At 41.7% G+C, this 18,553-nt stretch overlaps 1 protein-coding gene across 3 annotated transcripts in view; it reads left to right on the forward strand.

Annotated features, from left to right (window-relative positions):
• The first annotated feature begins 433 nt into the window (after positions 1-433).
• The window catches only part of tle2b (TLE family member 2, transcriptional corepressor b), an 85,886-nt gene continuing 67,766 nt past the window's right edge, over positions 434-18,553 (forward strand). For 2 of the 3 annotated variants that reach the window (XM_038716005.1, XM_038716006.1), the window contains exons 1-2: positions 5,494-6,380; positions 17,952-18,049. In XM_038716005.1, the coding sequence (XP_038571933.1) occupies positions 6,357-6,380; positions 17,952-18,049 (122 nt within the window). In that variant the 5' untranslated portion in view covers positions 5,494-6,356. Of the gene's footprint in view, positions 480-1,226; positions 1,318-5,493; positions 6,381-17,951; positions 18,050-18,553 lie in introns of those variants that run through there. The other variant, XM_038716008.1, reaches the window with a different exon arrangement.

The raw sequence follows: 18,553 nt of genomic DNA on the forward strand, positions 1-18,553 counted from the left end.
GAGCATTTATGTAGCGTGACTGACAACGTGCGTGGGCGGGCGCGCGCGAGTATGTTTGCGTGTGTGTGCGTGTGTGTGTGTGTGTGTGTGTGTGTGTGTGTGTGCAGAATAATTGGGACTTCAATGCCCACAATCCCCACAGACTCCTCAGCTACCCTCTGTCCCCCACCGCCGCCCACACCCATTCAGCGGCCTGGTCGGCAGCGATTGGCCTGATTGCACCATGACATCAGGACCCAACGTGGGATACCTTTAGAATGATTGGTTATAACAAGGCATCGCTTCGGCCAATCAGAATGCAGAGACAGCCCTCAGACGCGGAAGAGCTTTTAAGGTGGAACCGAAGAGTTGCTGGTATCCTAAATTAAGATGTGTGCGCATTAAACTTGAGTTTCCCTCGCATTTACAGCATGTTGTTGTTTTAAGAAAAAGTACAGGGCACGCTCAGTTACATAACTGACAGGTGACCTTGTTGAAATGTAAGTTACATCGTCTCCAGCAACCGTTAGTTTCTAGTATTTATGTTCATGTTCAGGTAAAAATGTTGCTGCTCTGGTTTTCTTTATCTCTTGTGTTTCTATCAACCTGTTAGTTTAAAAGCCACATTCATTATGTAGGATACGTTTGGGAAGCTAATAATTGTAGCACAGTTTGGCAGCATATTTAGATTTATGACAGAAACACAGAACATTATCATGATATTTTGTCAAAAATACTAAACAGGGGTTGCCAATTTTCATCCAGTCAAACATGAGGCACATTTAGTAAAGCTTTTCTTTAATGCTATAGTACAGTATATTGAGACACTGGATGAACTGAAGTCTTTAATACAGAAAGAATAGCGTTTACGCTGCAAATGCATTCTCTTATATCACATGTATTAAATATTAGCCTAATTAAACTGATCCTGTGGACCTCCTTTATTAGGGTAGACCACATTCATCAGTTTGGTAATCACTGTCCTTGGCAATGCCAGCTGCTTAAATATATAATATGGTTGTTGTCAAAGATTAGTCGGGGTTATTTAGCCTACATGTTTTGTGACCTGAATGCTGACAGTGTGAGTGCTGTTATTCTGCTAGAAATGCTTACTACTGTTTTTAGCTGATGTATTCATTTTTTAGTAGTCAGCTGATATCATCTGGTACTGCTATTTAGGGATTTGAGAGCTGAGTGTCTTTACTGTACCTGTTCTAGCAGCTGATTCTGTCCTTCTCTGTTTTTAGATGCTGACCATCTGTCTGACGTTGCTGACTCTCCTCTGTGGATCCCCTCAGCCTGTATCCCTGAATTTCCTCCTGTATTACAGTGGCAAAAGTCAGTAATCTATAGAGAAACTGCACTTTAATTTGCACATTTTCTGCATCTCTTGAGAAAATAAATATTTTTCCTTCGTGGTTAGTAACAGGTAATGTAACTGTGAACATGTTATCTTTTAAAGTGATTCACATTGTCAACATGGGCAGGTGCGACCTGACAAACCTGCTTGCCACATACTATGTTGCTGTGGAAACATGTTATAGATCAAGGCAGAATTATGAAGTGCTAGTGCTTAATACAACTGCAAGCTTTGAACCTATGTAACTTCTGGACTGTGTTGATGTCTGTGTCTGTCTGTGTGTTTGTACGCCTGCCCATCTGTCTTTCTGAAACCCAGTGTGAGGAGTTGGGGAAATAATTACTTGCAGAATCCCTTCTAGACAATTAGATAATGCTGATTAGTACATTGGGCTACGGTACTGGGAAAGGATCGTGTTTGTGGTGTGGCCACCACTGACTGTAGGTGTGTGTCTGTATTTGTGTGAAAGAGAGATTTTGAATGAAAAGCAGATGGGACGACGTGCAGGAAAGAGGTAGAAAGACAGAGTGAATAATATGTAGAGTGTCTTTTAGAGTGTCCAAAATTGAAAGCATTCATCCTCTGGGAAGCACATATTCCCTCCCTAAATGTCACAGCACTCTACCTGTTGGACTGTAATGGTTCTTTTGAGCAAGCAAGTGGCCGTTAGCACTGTTGCCTCACAGCATGTGAAGGCCCTGGGTTTGAATCTTGGACAGCCTGTGCATTTCTTTGTGAAGTTAGCACTTCCACTCTCTGTCTGTGAGGATTTCCTTCCACAGTCTGTGGACATACAGGTCAGGTAACTAAGAAACTTGTACTGCAGGTGTGAATGTGCTCAGGTGGCCTGTTCAGGGGCTGCCTCTCAGCTGGTGTGTGCTGGGCTACGTTCCAGCCTTGTGCTACCCTTAACAGGATAAATGGTTTGGGATGTGAATAATTTGGATGGATCGATGTTTACAAGTGGAAACTTTAGGCAGATGGTGGTACTATTTTTGCATAGTTTTGGCAGCTGTTGGCTTCTGACTCCACACAAGATTTCTAGACTGTGTTTCTGAGTTTGAGACCATCGTGTTGATGCTGCAAGGCTCAAGTTATGGAGGATTCACAGAGGGAGACGACAGAGGTTCAAACATTGAAAATAATGCTGGCCAATGAGAGCTACTGTTACTGCCCTGTAAGTTGTTTGTTTATTTATTTATTATTTTATTATTTATTTTAGTGTGTTTTTTGAAGTTAACTTTTGCTTAACAGCAACTATTGTGGTAATTGTAAGATAATGGTAGATTGAATTTTCCTTCATTATCAATCATCATAAAGTGACATAAATGATAGCGAGTAGAACGAGATCAAAAGCAGGAACATGAGACACATTGTGTCTTTTACTTTGGTGATCAAGTTTTTGAATTCTGTGATGAACTAAAATGTAGTAGAGAGGAGTCTTAAAATCAGTGAAGCTGTAGTGGCAACACCTCTGAGTCTACTTAATTTAACAAGGTTATGTTTCATTACTTATGAATTTTATTTTAATTTGTAAGAGAATAAATGTGCAATTACTTCTTTTAAAAGTAGTATTAGAAGTCCAAATTAAACAGAGGCATCTTTAAGTTACAGAGCATAATGAAATTGAGTCTAAAAGCAGCTAAACAAAACAAATGAACTGTGAGATGGAATATGATGTAATAAATTTTACAAAAAATGTAAAATGCAGCCGTTTTGCAAATCAATTTGAAAAATACATTTAATTTGTTCATTATTTGAAGTCAAAATGATGAAGTAGAACTATTAATTTACAAATACCATCATCATTTTATTACCTTTACTCATCAATCGATATTAATTACCTTACAAATGTTTGTAAAAAATACATTACTTAATCTGAATAAACAACTGAAAAAATCAGTACCCGGGTGCCCCAATGTGTAGTTTCATAGAAATGGCCGGCTTAGTATCAGTGATTTCCACCTGTTCATACAAGACCTTCATCACTGTTCTGTATCATCACAATGTCAAGATGATACAGTACTGTATTATTTTTTTCCTCAAAATGTCCACTAATGTCAAAGATCTTGCTCTCTTATGTGAATACCAGAGGGACCTAAAATATAATCCACACTCTTCTCTAATACTCAGACAAATGTTTCATATCAGATATTGGAAGAAAGGCTAAAATAAGTCACAGGGCAAATTCAAACTTACTTTGTGGACTTTTAATTGGTTAACATAAGCCAGCATTAGGTTTCCCCAAAAGGATCTATAGTGTTTGGTAATAGACTGCACTGGATAATAGGTTGTCTGTATGTGACCTTAATTGAGGCTTTGGGGCTGCCCTCTGGCTAACCCACTTGTTATCAAATGCTGTCTCTGTCTTACCGGAAAACCCTCCATGGATGCCAAGACTGACTGAGTTCGATTTTACAGTGTCGGATTAATGGCTGTTTGATCAAGTTCAGAAGCAGGGCCACCCTGGATAAACTCATTATAAACAGCGGCAAAAGATGGCAGGTCCAGACTGGTGTACTGTACAAAGGCTTTAAATACCTGGTCTTAGTTGGTCCAGGTCCATTCTGGGCGGTCCTGCAAAAGTAGGTGTGCAGACGTTTTTATCTTGCTGTAGAGAGGATATTTTTAGGGTGTTAAGTGGTAATCCTTAAGATACTCCATTTATTGATTTTGATGAGATCTTTGGTAAGTGGACTTTGCTGTGGTGTTTCCTTGGAATATCTATTATAGGTGCCACACTTTCTTGGTGGCTGTTGGAAATGCCCAGTTCCTCTGTTTATTCCAGTCAAACCATTTTTGCTGCTAAGGGAAAAGTAAAATGAATCGCTTCCTGTGTGTCAAGAGGTTTTCCACCGAAAGACCACCTACCAACTGATGGGAAGAATAGCAAATGTAAAAGCTGAAAAACGTCTGAGTTAAATCAATGTGGTATTACATCACCTGGCAATAGAAAGCACCAACAAAAACATTCACTTATATGTTTCATGTATATGTTTGCTGCATGTTGTTGTCATTTGTTTCAGTAAATTTGGTATTTAAGTATTTAATAGGTTTGGGATATGCAAGAGAGACTGTCCTGTGGAAAAAGTGGGCTCAAAAGCCACTATTAAAATATATCATTTTGTGTGCATGTGCAGGTTTGTTTTTCTGGCTCGTGTGATTTATAGCTACTCTGCGCATACTTAGTGTGTAATAGCATGTGCAACGTGCCATGTCATGCTAACTACTTGATTATAATCAGATTAAGGCAAAAGTGTGATGCTTGCAACTGTTATTAAATTACGGGTTTATATGAGCCAAATTCAGGTCCAAATTTAAGGGAGCATTACCTGATTTACAGTATGTGTGTCTGATTTGTTCCAGGGTTTTCAGTGTGTGAATACGCCACATAGGTCACACAGTGAACTGGATACATTGTGGTGTTTTTATACACAAACAGCTGCACGGTTTGGTTTACAGTTTTATTCAAGTAAAACAATCTGCGCAAAAACCGATGCAAACAAAACCCAAACACAATGTGCCCCCATTGTCTTTCTCCTCTTTTGTGGTGTTGGTGTGTCATGTTACGTCTCTGTTGCTCTTTGGATGACATTTCACTGTTTTGGAGGAGTTACAAAGTGACCTGTGAGGTCTGACATGGTGATGCATTTACACTTGACAAACACCTGGATGCAATGCGTCTCAGACCGCTTCCTGAGGAGGTTTGAGCATCTGATTAGTAGCATTCGTCAGTGCATCCTGATTTATGTGATTAAGCATAAATTGGATTGCTATCCAATCATCCAAGACGCATTTTAATGCAACGTGTAAAATGGGTAATAGATTTATCACTCTGAGTAACTATTATGTGTGTATGTGTGGCTGTGTGTGTGTGCGTAACAAGTGTTTCCACATAGCTGTCATGAATTTGTGTGTGAGTGCAGGAACGTGTGTGTATGTGTGAATCTCGATTCATATCAGTTTGAGCCTGAGTCTTTGTGCATGACTGATTGCTTTGTCTGTCTGACCACAACTGAAAAGAGATCCATCTCTCTCTTTGCCTCTCTTTCCCCCTCTTCCTGTGTGACTGGGTGTCTCTATCTACTCAGTTCCACCTTAAGAGGAGCTTTAGCAGCCTGTCGTGTTTGTGTTGAAGCCAACAGGCACAATATATTACAGTCTAGGGCTTGCTGCTGAAAAGCCCGCTGGATCCTCCACTGACCTGCTGTTCTTTCCTGCTTTCCTCTCGCGTTTTTTTCCACATTTAGATTAAAAACAAAGCTCTCACTCTCTCTCTCTCTCTCTCTCTCTCTCTCCCCCTTCTCCCCTCCCTCCCTCCTCCTTCTACTTCTTCTTCTCCTCCTTTTTACCCTTCTTTTCTGCGGCAGCAGTCAAGGCAGAGGCTTCAGTGTGTCAGAGAGAGGGTGAAGAGGAGGAAAAAGCAGAGAAGAAGACGATTTGGACGGAGCTGAGCGTGTGTTTATGTTTGTATGTTTCGCCATTGGACGGCCGGGTGAAGGGGCACGAGGAGCAGAGGAGTGGGAGGAGGAGGAGAAGAAGAAGAGGGGAGCCTGCCTGGATGAAATTCACTGTGTCATGTCACTACGTGTGGACCTTGACTGATCACAGGTTGAGAAAAAGGGAGAAAGACTCTGAGAAAGAGGAGGGAGGAGAAGAAAGAGGGGGAGGAGGATGTAAAGTCTGGTGCTCCGTTTTATCATGTCATTGTTGGATAAACGAACGGACGGATTGAGCGCTCTTCAGTTGTGTGTCAACAGGAATTCGCCTTAGAAGACAGAGAGGGGGAGAACTTGGCAGAAAAGAAGGAGAGAGACTCTGGAAGAGTAAAGACTGCTGTGTTCAGCCCAGCTAAGGAACAGGAACTGGACTTGCTGAGTGTGTTAAAGTGTGTTTGTGTGTGTGTGTGTGTGTCTGTGTCTGTGTGGCTGTGTAACCGGTGGAGGGCAGAGGAGTGGAGGGCCAGGGGACTAACCTGGCCATCAAACGGACTGGCAGCCTCTCCTCTCCTGGGATCATGTACCCTCAGGGCAGGCATCCGGTAAGTACCTCCTTATGTCTCTTTCTCCTGTCTGTCTGTCTCTTTCTATCTGTCTCTCCATCTCTCTCCATGTCTTGTCTCTCAACTCCAATCTCTCTCTCTCTCTCTCTCTCTCTTGCTTTTTGTGTCCGTTGTGTGCATTTGCTTGTTTGTATGTATGTGTCCATTAGTGGTTAGTTGTCTCTAGGTGTGTCTATGTGACACTGTTTGTGTGCATTGTGGCGTGTGTGTGAGAAGAGCCCTGTCTGTGTTATCGTGTGTGTAAATTGGACTGAACAACTGTCATCTGTCCATTTGCTAATTTCTGATGCTAAGCAAACAGTACACACATACACACACATACTGTTTAATTGATAGTGTAATTCCACTTCTATTTCCATTACTACTAAGAAAGGTTGTGAGTGCACAAGTACTTCCCCTTTAATGCCACCTTAAAGTCCCTTCCCTCCTTCAGTTTCACCCTTCATTAGCAGTGAGAATGTGCTGTTAATTTACCTGACTGGGTAAAATAAAGGTTAAATACATAGAGTAAAAGCACAGAAGGATGAATGACAGCTTAGGCTCAGTCTGGCTTAGGCCATTCGTTTCACAGGGGCCCCGGTCCGGTTTGCTATAATCAGATTTGGTTGTCACTCTTTTTGTATCTGCTACAAATGGGTCAGTGGCCACTTTGCCTTGCAGCCAGCCAGCCAGCCAACCACTAAGTCAGCCAGCAAGTCAGTCAGCTAGCTATCACACAGAATTATGAATGACATTTTCACAAGAGGAAGGCATGAGGAATCAATTATATGTACAGAGAGAATGCTAATAAGCCAGTGGCTGGAATAGAAGGGAGAGAGAAACGCTGAGGGAAACAAGAGAGAAGGGAAAAACAAAGGGAGAAAGTGAAAGATGTAAGAGCCAAGAAAGGGGAAAAACGGAGAGAGAAATAATTCTTTAAAAAGGCACGGCCAGGGGTGGAAAGTGAAATGAAAATGAATGAGAGATGCAAAGGAAGAATAGAGTGTGAACATTCCTCTGTTCTATCCTTTAGAGGCAAATCAGAGAGCTTCCTGCTGCGATGTTCTGCGTTTGTGATAAAGTTCAATCCCAGATTGAGCCAACTCCAACCGATCGATAGCCACTATCTCTCTCCTTCTGTCTCTCTTCTGTTTGTCTCCCTCTCTGTTTTTTCTCTCTCTCTCCTTCTTCCTCTGCAGCCATCCTTTGCCAGTGGAACTTTTATTTCTGGTGTTGCTATGAAATGTGATCTGTGGAGAGGTGTGAGAGGTGTGCAAAGAACAGTTGTGTGTGTGTGTGCGTGTGTGTCCGCTTGCATGCATGTGTGTTTGTGGTGTGTGTACATATGTCTGCGTGTACATTTGCATACAGAAGTTTGTGTTTGTGTGTCTCATAAATTCAGAGCAGGGTTATTTGTAAAATGTGCAGTTCATCCAGGGTTTTTTTCAGCATATCTGCTTTTCTAAGCACTGCTGTAATATAACCCCTGTCTAAACTCCTTTTGGTGCATTCAAGGAAGATCTAGTATATCCAGTAAAAAAATCATAGTCGGCTGCTAGAAAGCACTGCATTAAGAAGCAAGTATGTAGCCACAAAATGAAGTCAGAAGCCAAACCATAAGCACAGTTGGACATTGTGAAAAGGGCTATATAAGCTTTGTTGCATCGTGCGTTGCAGCAGTTGACTTTCAAATCTCAGATATTCAAAATTCTCTTCTTGTTACTGCTAATTACCTCAAGATGATAATCAAACTTTGAGAGAAAAGCAGGAGCAATGAATCTGTTTATAGAGTGTTCGTTTGAAGCAAAGTCAGAGTTTCTTCAATTGGTTTTTATACTATAATTGAGTTGAGTGGTTAAAAATGGTCAACAGTAAAGTGAAATATATGTGATTTGAAGTAAATCTTACAAAGTTTTGATGGTACTGTGTAAATACACAACTAACACCTGTTACTGAAGTCAGTTGTTCTCAAAATGGGGTCCGGAGACCCCCAGAGGTCCTTGAGGTGATTCCAGGGGGTCATCATCAAAAAGTGGAATCATTTGTTTTCACTATAATTCCATCCATAAGTAACAAAATCACAGAATGAAGGCTCTGGCTATTTTGGTCATGGGTTTCATACCTTCTGTAATAAAACATCTATAAACCAAAATCCTATCAGATGGGGGTCCCTGGGGCAAAATCAAATGGGGTCCGTGGTCGAATTTGTGTCAGTTTAGGGGTCCTTGACTTGAAAAAGTTTGAGAACCTCTGACTTAAGTGACTTCTCAGCAAACAGGCTTGGCTCTGCCCAGACAGCCAGAGAGGACAGAGCTGCCTTGAATCCCGCTCTTTTCAACCCTTCTGTGTCCCTTTGGAAACGATAAGGAAAGTAGAAATAGATGAAAAGTACACCCAAGGCTCGAGCAGTGTTATTGTTTTCGTTCCAGAGAAGAAGTCAGACTTTGTTCTCCTCGCTCTTTGGCAGGAAAAGGTTAAAAACTGAAGGCTGATTTGCCAGGCGAGCGGAGCTGTAATTGGTTCCACTGGATTTTTGTGGCAAGCGTTATCAGAACTGCGTGAACGTGTGTGTGTGTGGATATGTGTGAGGTGTGTTAATGTGTGTTTTTGGTTTAAAGTGTTAATGTGTCCGTGTCTCTTTAGTGCTTTGTGAGTGTATACATTTCTGTATTAACAATATGTGTTGCCTTGTTTGTTGTGTTAGTTCTGTATACGTGTGTGTGGTTGCTCTTAAGTGTTAAATGTCCTTGTGTGTAAGTGTATGTATGTCTTGGTGTGTGTGTGCCATGAATGTGTTTGTATTTGTCCTTGTTCTCCTGTAAAAGGGCTTGTGTGTGTGCGTTCAGCTGTTTAAATGTGTGTGTCTTTGGATCTGGGAGAAGAAGTGGAAAGAGTGGTGGTGGTTTGTGTGTGTGCACTTTGTGCCAACAACAATAACAATAAATAATGCTCCAGCCGACCTCGACTGTTGCTGTGAATGTACAAGCCCTTGATTGGCTGCCACACTCCAGAGAGAAGGGGGGGGGGTTACTGTGTTTTCATGGTTAAGAAAGATGTCTATAACTTCTAGGCTGATAAGATGTAAGACTCACACGTATTTTACATCATTGTACACATATATTCATGTAAGTGTTAACACCCTTACAAACACGAACACCTTTTGTGCAGGTTTCTGATGTAATATTGGCACGTTTGCCTAATGCAGAGTTTCAGGCAACTCGAAAATTTCACACTAACTAGAAAAAGTATCATGGAAAGCCATTTGCCGGAGTTCTTACTTGTGAAAAGTATGTACCCCGACTTCACTGAGAAGCAGCTGAATGACGCCATACAACAATGACAGCTACCGTGGAAGCACACATTTTAAATGACAAACCATAAACTAAAAGGCAACATAAAATGTATTTGCCTGTGTTTAAATTAAAATAATACATACGATCATATAGTAAAACCTATTCTGCATGTAAATTGATATAGAAGTATTTTGCCAATGTCATTAGGTAGCTGGTTACAGTAAACAATCTCTGAACAGAAGTTATTCAAGAAACTGTTAAAATGGCACATTAGGGAATATAGCCTACAACATTTACTAATTTTAAGAATTACCAGCTGATATGAGAATATTTTCCCCAGCCCTAGGAGTTGTGGCGGCTGTAGTCTAGAGGACGAAGATTAGACGAGATTTTATTCTGCAAACGTATGACGAGAGAATAGAGCGAGTGTAAAAGAGAAAGAGAGGGAAAGTTGGACTTTGTTTCAGTGAAGTTGTTTAAAGTGTGGATTGTTGCCCCTCAATTACAACAGTGTTACTTGACAAAACACAGTGGATACATAATCAGATCTTCTCTGATCAGTATTATTACATCATGCATGAACGTCATTCAGTCACTTTCTGCTTTGGGAATGTCATGACAATAAAGCATCTGTCGAATAATTATCGGGAGTGTGAGTCTGCGTTCGGGGACAAAGAGAAAAAAGGGAAGAAGGGATGAGAACACAGGTGGCACAATCTAAGTAACTGTTTGCAACCTAAATATAATCGTGTGTGTGTGTATGAGAGAGAGTCTGTATAGGGAGGGCTTCCTTCTCCTTTGGCCATGCGTAGGGTAACACTTTATTTTTACGGCCAAGTAAACAAACTAATGCCAAATATGTGGCCACAGCAATCACATATGCTCCATTAATGAGGGCAGAGCCACTATGAGAGTATTTTTGTGTGTGTCTTAAATTTGGATTTCCATGTGTGTGTGTGTTTGTGTTATGTACATGAGATGGAATTTGTGAGTTAATTTTATAGCTGCAGAACTAACTAATTATTAGTGCGTGTTGAATTGTGTAAGCGCTTGCTAATGTGTATATATAGAGATTTTTGGATATGCAACCGGGCGCTGTTTGCTTTCTCGCCCGCTAGACCTATTTTTTTTTTTTGGCAACTAGCTGTGTCAGGCAGTTTGTTTTTCCCCAACATTTGTGGCTGTAATGAAAGACATGTACGGTAAACAGCACAGCGGATTTCTGTCACCTCCCACAGATGACATTCTCCCCTGCTTTCCTTTGTCCTCATCTCCTCATCTTGTTTACATTTAATTTAATTCAGCCTTTCAACGGCAACCCCATAAAATGGCAAAAAGTCAAGTAAAAACAATACAGCTGCAGTGAGACGCCCCACGGAACAAGCAAAAAGTCATACAAGCAACCAACAACTTCTAGCAGACATCAGCAGCCACCCAGATTAAGTCTGCTCTCTGATTAAAAAAAACGGGCCATTTTATATCCTTAAATCCTGTGTTCTCTTCTTTGTCATTAAAAGAAATGATCAGAGTGAGGCTTGGATGGAGTCCAGAGACTCTTTTGGCTGCCAATCTTTCCCTCATTTGTAATCCACCGCTGGCTTAGTGGCTGACTGGTGAGCTGCAGCATTAACTGACTAGCTCTCTGAATGAATGACTGACAGGCGGACTGGTGAACTGGTGGACTGACTGGCTTGCTGATTGACTGAATGTTTTATTTTTGGTTTACAGACTGGTTGGCTAGCTGTGCGGGCGTTGGCTTGTTAATTGACTGTCAAACTGAATGACTGACTGGCTAGCTAGTAGAATGAGTGAGTGGTAAAGATTCACTGGGTCTCAGCACAACGAGAGGGCCACCAACTCTAAATGAGCTTCTGTTGTTGAGAAACTGGCAGTGTGGCTCTGTCTAATCAAAACTTTGGAGTGCGCTGCGGAAATGCAGGCAAAACTGTCAGAAAGAGGAAAATGTGAGGGCGCCATAAAAACATGGCTGATATGCAAGTTACTTTCTTCCCTGCAGCTCGTCTTCAGTCTTTCATCCACACACAGTCCAAACCAATGAGCTGTTGCTTATGTTCATTGCTGCTCACTTCAGCAGGCACACACACACACAAACATATACACAAGGGGCACTGACACTCCTCTGCCACACTTGGTACATCTCATCTATTCATGTGCCCTTTTCCTAAATATTTCACCAGCCAGTTATTATTTCATGTGCTATCTGAATGTGTCTGTGCATGTCTCTGAGACACACAGGCGAAAGGAAGAACAAAGGGGCTAAGGAGGAGAGGTAAAGAACGAAAGGAGCGAAAAGCGAGGGAGGAATGAGACAGCGATAAGAGTAAGGGCACAAGAAAGAGAAAATGTTTTGTTTGTAGGTGTTTGGTTCGAATGAATGCATCCACGCATAGGCATGCCTGCTTATACCGTGTGAATGCTCATGTATTGGTGGAAAGTGTGCCAGAGGCTACACAGATAGACAGAGAAGACAAGCAGACAGAGTCATTTCTTTCCCAATCACTCCCAGACCTGCATCTGTTTCACAGTTGCTGTCTCTCTCATGCAGCCGCTGCCAGTGGTGGAAAAACAGACAGCTGCTTGAACAGAACACTTCCATGTGACAGGCAGACAGAAAGAGAGACTGAAACCTGGACTGACCTAATATAAAAAATTGTGTGTGTGTGTGGGGGGGGTGTGTTTGTGGCAAATCTGATATTATCTTATCACAAAGGTATTGGTGTTAGCTTTTATAAACTCCAGTTCATTTGGCACACCTAGCTATAATAGGTGTAAAATAATATAGGATAATTCAACAGTCTTGCAATAAATCCCCCCAAATATCTGAATATCTAATTTTATGCTAATTTTTATTCTGCGTGTCTAACACAGTCTAAATATGGACAAGTGACGCAAGCATCCACTGAAGAGACTGGAAAAAAATCGTCAGACAAAAACATCAGATCTGTGGAGAGCGATGAGGAGACTGGAACGTTCCTCAAATTAATACACAAAATAAACAGAAATTCCCTATTTCCGTCATTTTTCACTTTTCAGGTTTGACTGCTGCTAATTTTATTCATAATTTTGTTGCGCTGTCTTCTTCAGCAACGGTTTTAATAACACTGACTGCCGAACTGGTGCAATGAAAATTCACTTGGCATTTCTGTTTTGGAGATTTTATTGAAATTCGGTTAAAATTTGCATGATGGTTTATAAAAGCCACAAAGGATTCTGGTGATGGCATTGGCTGATTTTTTTTTTTTTTTTTTTGGCTATCGTAGTCTCATTTTATCCTTTTATCATATCAATGTGTTTGCATGTTATCACATCACTAATACTATTTTTTCAACTGATACATTCAAACTTGTGACAAACTGACAGGCAATTGAATATACAGACAGACACTGACAGACAGGTGATGGTGACGGCCAGTGGGTCCCAACCCTGTCCTGTTATGTGATACAGCGCAATAGGCTTCACACACCACTCCTCCTCCCCATAGATAATCCTTCCTAATTCTCTGCTTGCCTGTGCCAGCTTGACCAAATTGTGATTGACTGCTGTTCCACATGGTGTCTGTGTGTGTGTGTGTGTGTGAGTGACCCTTCCGCCTCCACCTCCCCCTCCTAGATTAACCGGATCAGTTTTGGGTTTCAGCATCCCCTATGCTGGCTGCTACGGTGCTCGCACACACATATATACTCACAAACACAAGCGGTAGGCTGTTTTTTGGCCCTTCGTGATGCGCTATTGAACCCCTAACAGTCTGGGCTGCCATCTGTCGCAATACAGGAGAGACCAAACACGCACGCACACTCCAACAACAAATGTTTGTTCTGGTGTACATACGGCATGACTTGATGATGCCTCCATCTTTGTTAACACTGCAGAAGGATGCGTTTATGCATTTATCCCCTCATATAACTTATAGCTTTGTATTATGTTTACCTGCTGAGGAGTCCTTGAGCAAGTTTCTTATTATTACTAATAAGCATGAACTGTTTTGATACCAGCTCTCCATTCGTGTCTCTTTAGCAGGCAGACAGGCAGAGCTCAGCACAGGCAGGGAATATATCTCCTTTTGCCCGAGGACCTTTTATAACTTTTTGTGTATGTGTGTGTGTATGTGTGTATTTTTCATTTCCTTTTTGCTCATAAGAAATTTTATTGCTCCAGGGTCCATGAAACTCACTCAGAAAGGTGCAACTGGCAAATCAAAAGTAAGACATTTTGGAGTTTTTTGTCCAACAGATGAAAGAAATTCAAATCTTTCAAATCAGCACACTACAGAGGATGCCATGTTAACACTGATGGTTGTCACTCGCAGACCTCTTGTATAATCCCGATCTGTGACTATGGGCTTTGTTATATGACTTAGTGCTGCTGATGTAACCAGCCAGCAGCACTTTGTCTGTGTGCATCCGCATGAGTATGTGTCTGTGTGTTCATGGCAGCAGATGGTGGGAGCAGTATTACCACAGACCGATGGACAGTGCACAGGGTAGAGCGACGAGGCTGTGTTGACTACAGCAAAGACAGCATGGCTTTCTCTCTCTCTCTCTCTCTCTCTCTCTCTCTCTTTCTCTCTTTCTCTTTCGTCTTCTTCCCATCCCCTTGGTGTCAGACGGATGAATGGTTGGCTATCTCTCTCAGTCAGCAGCAACGCCGCTCTTTCATCATGTCTCTCTGCTCGTTCTTTCATTCCTCTGTAAGGATGTCAGACTAGTCTATCACTCCCTCCATTCATCCCTCTGTCTGTCAGATGAGTATCTATCTCTCTCTCTTCCACCTTTTTCCACCTTGTCAATCCATCCCTCCATCCCTGCTCTCCCTCTCTCCTTGTGTTGTCCGTGTGCTTGTGTGTACATCAGATGTAAATCTGCATGTGCAGTTGTGTGTGTTTTGTTTGTATGTGTGTCTTTCAGCACGCTCATGGCTACGTGGGGGTGTGTGTGTCTGCGTGTGCCAGATCACTATCTATCCCTCCCACCCCTCCCTCTCCCCCCACTGAGTGTGTGTGGTGTGAATCAAGGTCAGTGGGGATCTGTTGGCAGACACCCCCCATCCCATCCATCCCATCCATCCTACCCACCCCCCACCCACCCCCACACACCCAGAGGGTTTGCGTGCATTGTGCCCATCCAGCCATCTAGATGGCCCTGCTATGCCTGCCTCAGCTCAGTTTAGCTCAGCTCGGCTCCGTGGATTAATTACTGGGGAACCCACCGCGTCTCTGACCTCCACCATTGTACTAATTGAAATCTAATTGAATTGTGCTTGTCTAGACTAATGAAGCCCCGCCACTGAAACCACCAATCTTTTAGCCGTAGCTGTGGGCCGATAGCCACCCAGCTGCACTGTAGCGACTGCACTCTGCTACTCAGTTTGGATGGATGGATGATTAGATGGATGGATAGATATGTGAACAGATGAACACATACGTGAATGGATGGATTCATATTTGGCTTGGGTAGCTAAATAAAATTATATATTAAAGTAAAAAGACACACTTCATATGGTTTGTGACTTTAGGTTCTGGATTAAAGGTCGATAGTATCACAAGATAAGATGTTCCTTTATTAATCCCCCATGGGGGAAATCCAAGTTGGCATAGCAGCACAGGGTAATGTAGTGCAAAGAAATAACAAAAATACAATCAATTAGAGTCAGTAATCAACCAAATACAATAAGTAGAATCAGTGATCCACATTATCAAATATATAAAATAAAAAAGAGGTAAGAGGTTATGAAATTGTAAAATTGAGTACCTCCATATCAACCAAAACATAGTGAAAGGAAAAATCCTGTAATATATGAACAAGGTTAAATTAGCTCAGTTTTCTTTTCTTGCTGCATCAGTTTGTAATTAGGCTGAAAAAATTGTTGTAGTCTGAGTGGCAAAGAGGAAAAAATCACTCACCCGCCACTGTAGGGATCAGTAAGTAAGTAAGCTTAATTTATATAGCACTTTACAAAACAGCAGTTTCAAAGTGCTTCACAGTTAATAAAAATGCATGATAGTGCATGAAGACTACTTAACAATAAAAGCAGTATAACAAACAAAACAAAATTAAAACACAAATGAAATGAATAGGTAATGTGCTATTTTTGTTTAGTGTTTGTCAAAACCTGGCTGCCGTATTCTAAACCAGTTGAGGTCACTTTAACAAGAAATTAAGAAGTTACATTAATCCAGACGGGAAGAGATAAAAGCTTGCTTATTGTTCATAGGCAATACTGGAGTAATTTTGGCAATATTTCTGGGATGCAGAAAGAAAGACCTCTTAATGTGATGTTCAGAATTCAGATTTTGATCAAACACAACACCAAGACTTCTTGCAGGTGCTTTTATATTCCCTGCTAAATGCCTAAGGTTTGGACTAATACCCTTTAAAACTGGCCATGGTCCAAGAGTAATGTTTTGTTCCAGATTTAACTGTAACAAAAAGGGTAAATTCATTCAACAATGTGGGTGAGCTGTTATTTGGAGTAGTATTATATGAGGTAAGGGGTCGAAACGGTTGAAGAAGCTGGGTTTGCAAGTCGATCAGTGGTGTTTTGTAGTTGTGAGATAAAAAAAAAAGGAGTCTCTCTTTTTTGATTAATAAATTATACGCAGTTAAAATTCAGAAGCAAAGCAATTAGTGCGGTCATCCACATGGATATTAAAATCTCCAACAAATACGATTTTGTATGTTTTTGTATTGTTTAGATAAAAAATTAAATAATATCAGAGAAATCAGATGAGAAGCTCCTATTGAGTTTAGAGGGACAATAAATAACAATACATTAGACATGTCACAATTGACTTTGAACATCAGCACCTTAGAGATGAGACGACAGCTGAGCGCAAAGGCTTTTTAGGAGCCGCAGCAACGCCACCTCCATCACCATAAAGTCGGGGGGAGTTGGAGGGGCAACACTCAGCGAAAGAACTGATGTCACTGAGCCTTAGCCATTCCAAATCGTAGGTTGTAATAAAATCATGCTAAAGGGGGGTCTCGTCCTTGTAAGAACTTGTATAGTAAAAACTGGAGCTTGAAAGGGGTGGGATAGGGAAGTGTGTGTCTGTCTGTGTAACTATTGGGGCCTATCCTGTAAGTGATGTTTGTGTTTAACAGTCTTGTTAAGGGTACGGTAGAGAGTACTCCTCCTGTAGAGATCTTTCCTAGTCCAGAAATCAGGGTTCAGTCCCCATTTGTGGTGCTTCTGGTTTGGCTGGGTGCACTAATCAATGCAGTGGGCAGCATTTGCAAGGTGGGATGCCACTGTCCTTTTGAGTGCTTGTGCAGGGGATGGTGGCATCTAGGCGGGACAGTGTGAACCTCAATACTCCTGTTGAGGCTGATCATTGACAGAAAAGAAGTAGCAGACACCTGGCAGTCTGCATCCTCTCCAGGCTAACAGCGGGAGTCCCACTTTGCAGGGAAAAACAGCCAATCCAAATTGAGAGAAAAAGGGCGAAGAATACAAAAACGATGGTGTCATCTTACATAATTCCCCTCCGAGAATCAACAATATCAAATAAAACATTTTACTGTAGCTTTTCCTAACTACAAACTCAGCTCCATCCCCAAACATAAAACACCTACAGCATCAAAAAACTTTCTAAAACTTCACAAAGGCTATAAGGGGGAGGGCGGATGTTGAAAGCGCTTTACACAGACGTGGAGGGCTGATGGGGGTGGTGGTGGTGCGGTGGGCGGCGGTTAGACCCCAGGGAGGTGCTTGTTTTGTTGGGCCTTCTTTAGCTTTTAGCAGGTGAGAGACGGTGCCGTGATTCCCTATAAGTTATTCATTTGACGTTTCCTCCCTTCTCAGCTCTTTGTAGGCTGGAATACATTAGCAACCTGGCAGAGTGGAGAGGATGCTAATGTGGAGGAGAGGGAGAGGAAGAAAGGATGGGGGCAGAGTCATTAGAGGAGGAGGAGAACAGAGAGAGAGAGGACACTGCTTTATGATGTGTGGGAAGAGGAAGTGACCTTCCCTCTCACTTTCATCTTGGCTTTTTTCTCCCTTTGGGTTGCTCCCTGACACACACGCGCGCACGCACGCACGTGCCCACACACATGCCTGCACGTGCACAGGCTCATACACATACAAACTCAAATGTATGGCGCATGCAGGTGCACATGTGCCTACACAAATACATTACAGGCACAATGCATACAATCTCTTCTCTTGAGCAGGAACACACACACACACACACACACACACACCTCAGAATCCATATGTAATCCTTTCTTTCTCTCCACCTCTTTCTCTTTTTCCTATGCAGGTCCCATTGCAGCCTGGCCAGTCTTTCAAGTTCACAGTCCTGGAAACCCTGGACCGTATCAAGGAGGAATTCCAGTTCCTCCAGGCGCAGTATCACAGGTACACACACAAATATTATATTGCACACACGCATGCAGTATACAGACATGCATGAGTACAAATACAGAAACAGCCACTATTTTATTTAGGAATATAAAGTCACGCCATAAACTTCAATGGTTAACAGTAAAATTTTTCCTAATCCAGAAGAATTGGTATAAATGGTGTGCAGAATCTTGCACAGTTTATTTTTTAATATTGTATATTCTACACTAAATGTATAATTATAATAACAACACATAATTCAGTTCAGTGGAAGTGGGTGTTGAATCCTTGAATATACGAACCAGTAAAGATAATATGACAGCTTGCAAGTGCTGTCCTTTAATCTTTATTACCACACTGAATGTACAAATTAATGGAGACTGATTGTAGGTTGCAGCCCTTCATACTGAATCTAGTCTCAATCACCTCAAAGTTTCACACACACCTCTAACTCATCATCATCAATTCAATACATCACCTTCTTTGTAATAAGTACATTTAAAATAGCGGATCATAGCT

This window comes from Micropterus salmoides, unplaced genomic scaffold (genome assembly GCF_014851395.1).
Source record: "Micropterus salmoides isolate LMB-PRFRI ecotype aquatic unplaced genomic scaffold, ASM1485139v1 Ms_hic_scaffold_13, whole genome shotgun sequence".
NCBI lineage: Eukaryota > Metazoa > Chordata > Actinopteri > Centrarchiformes > Centrarchidae > Micropterus > Micropterus salmoides.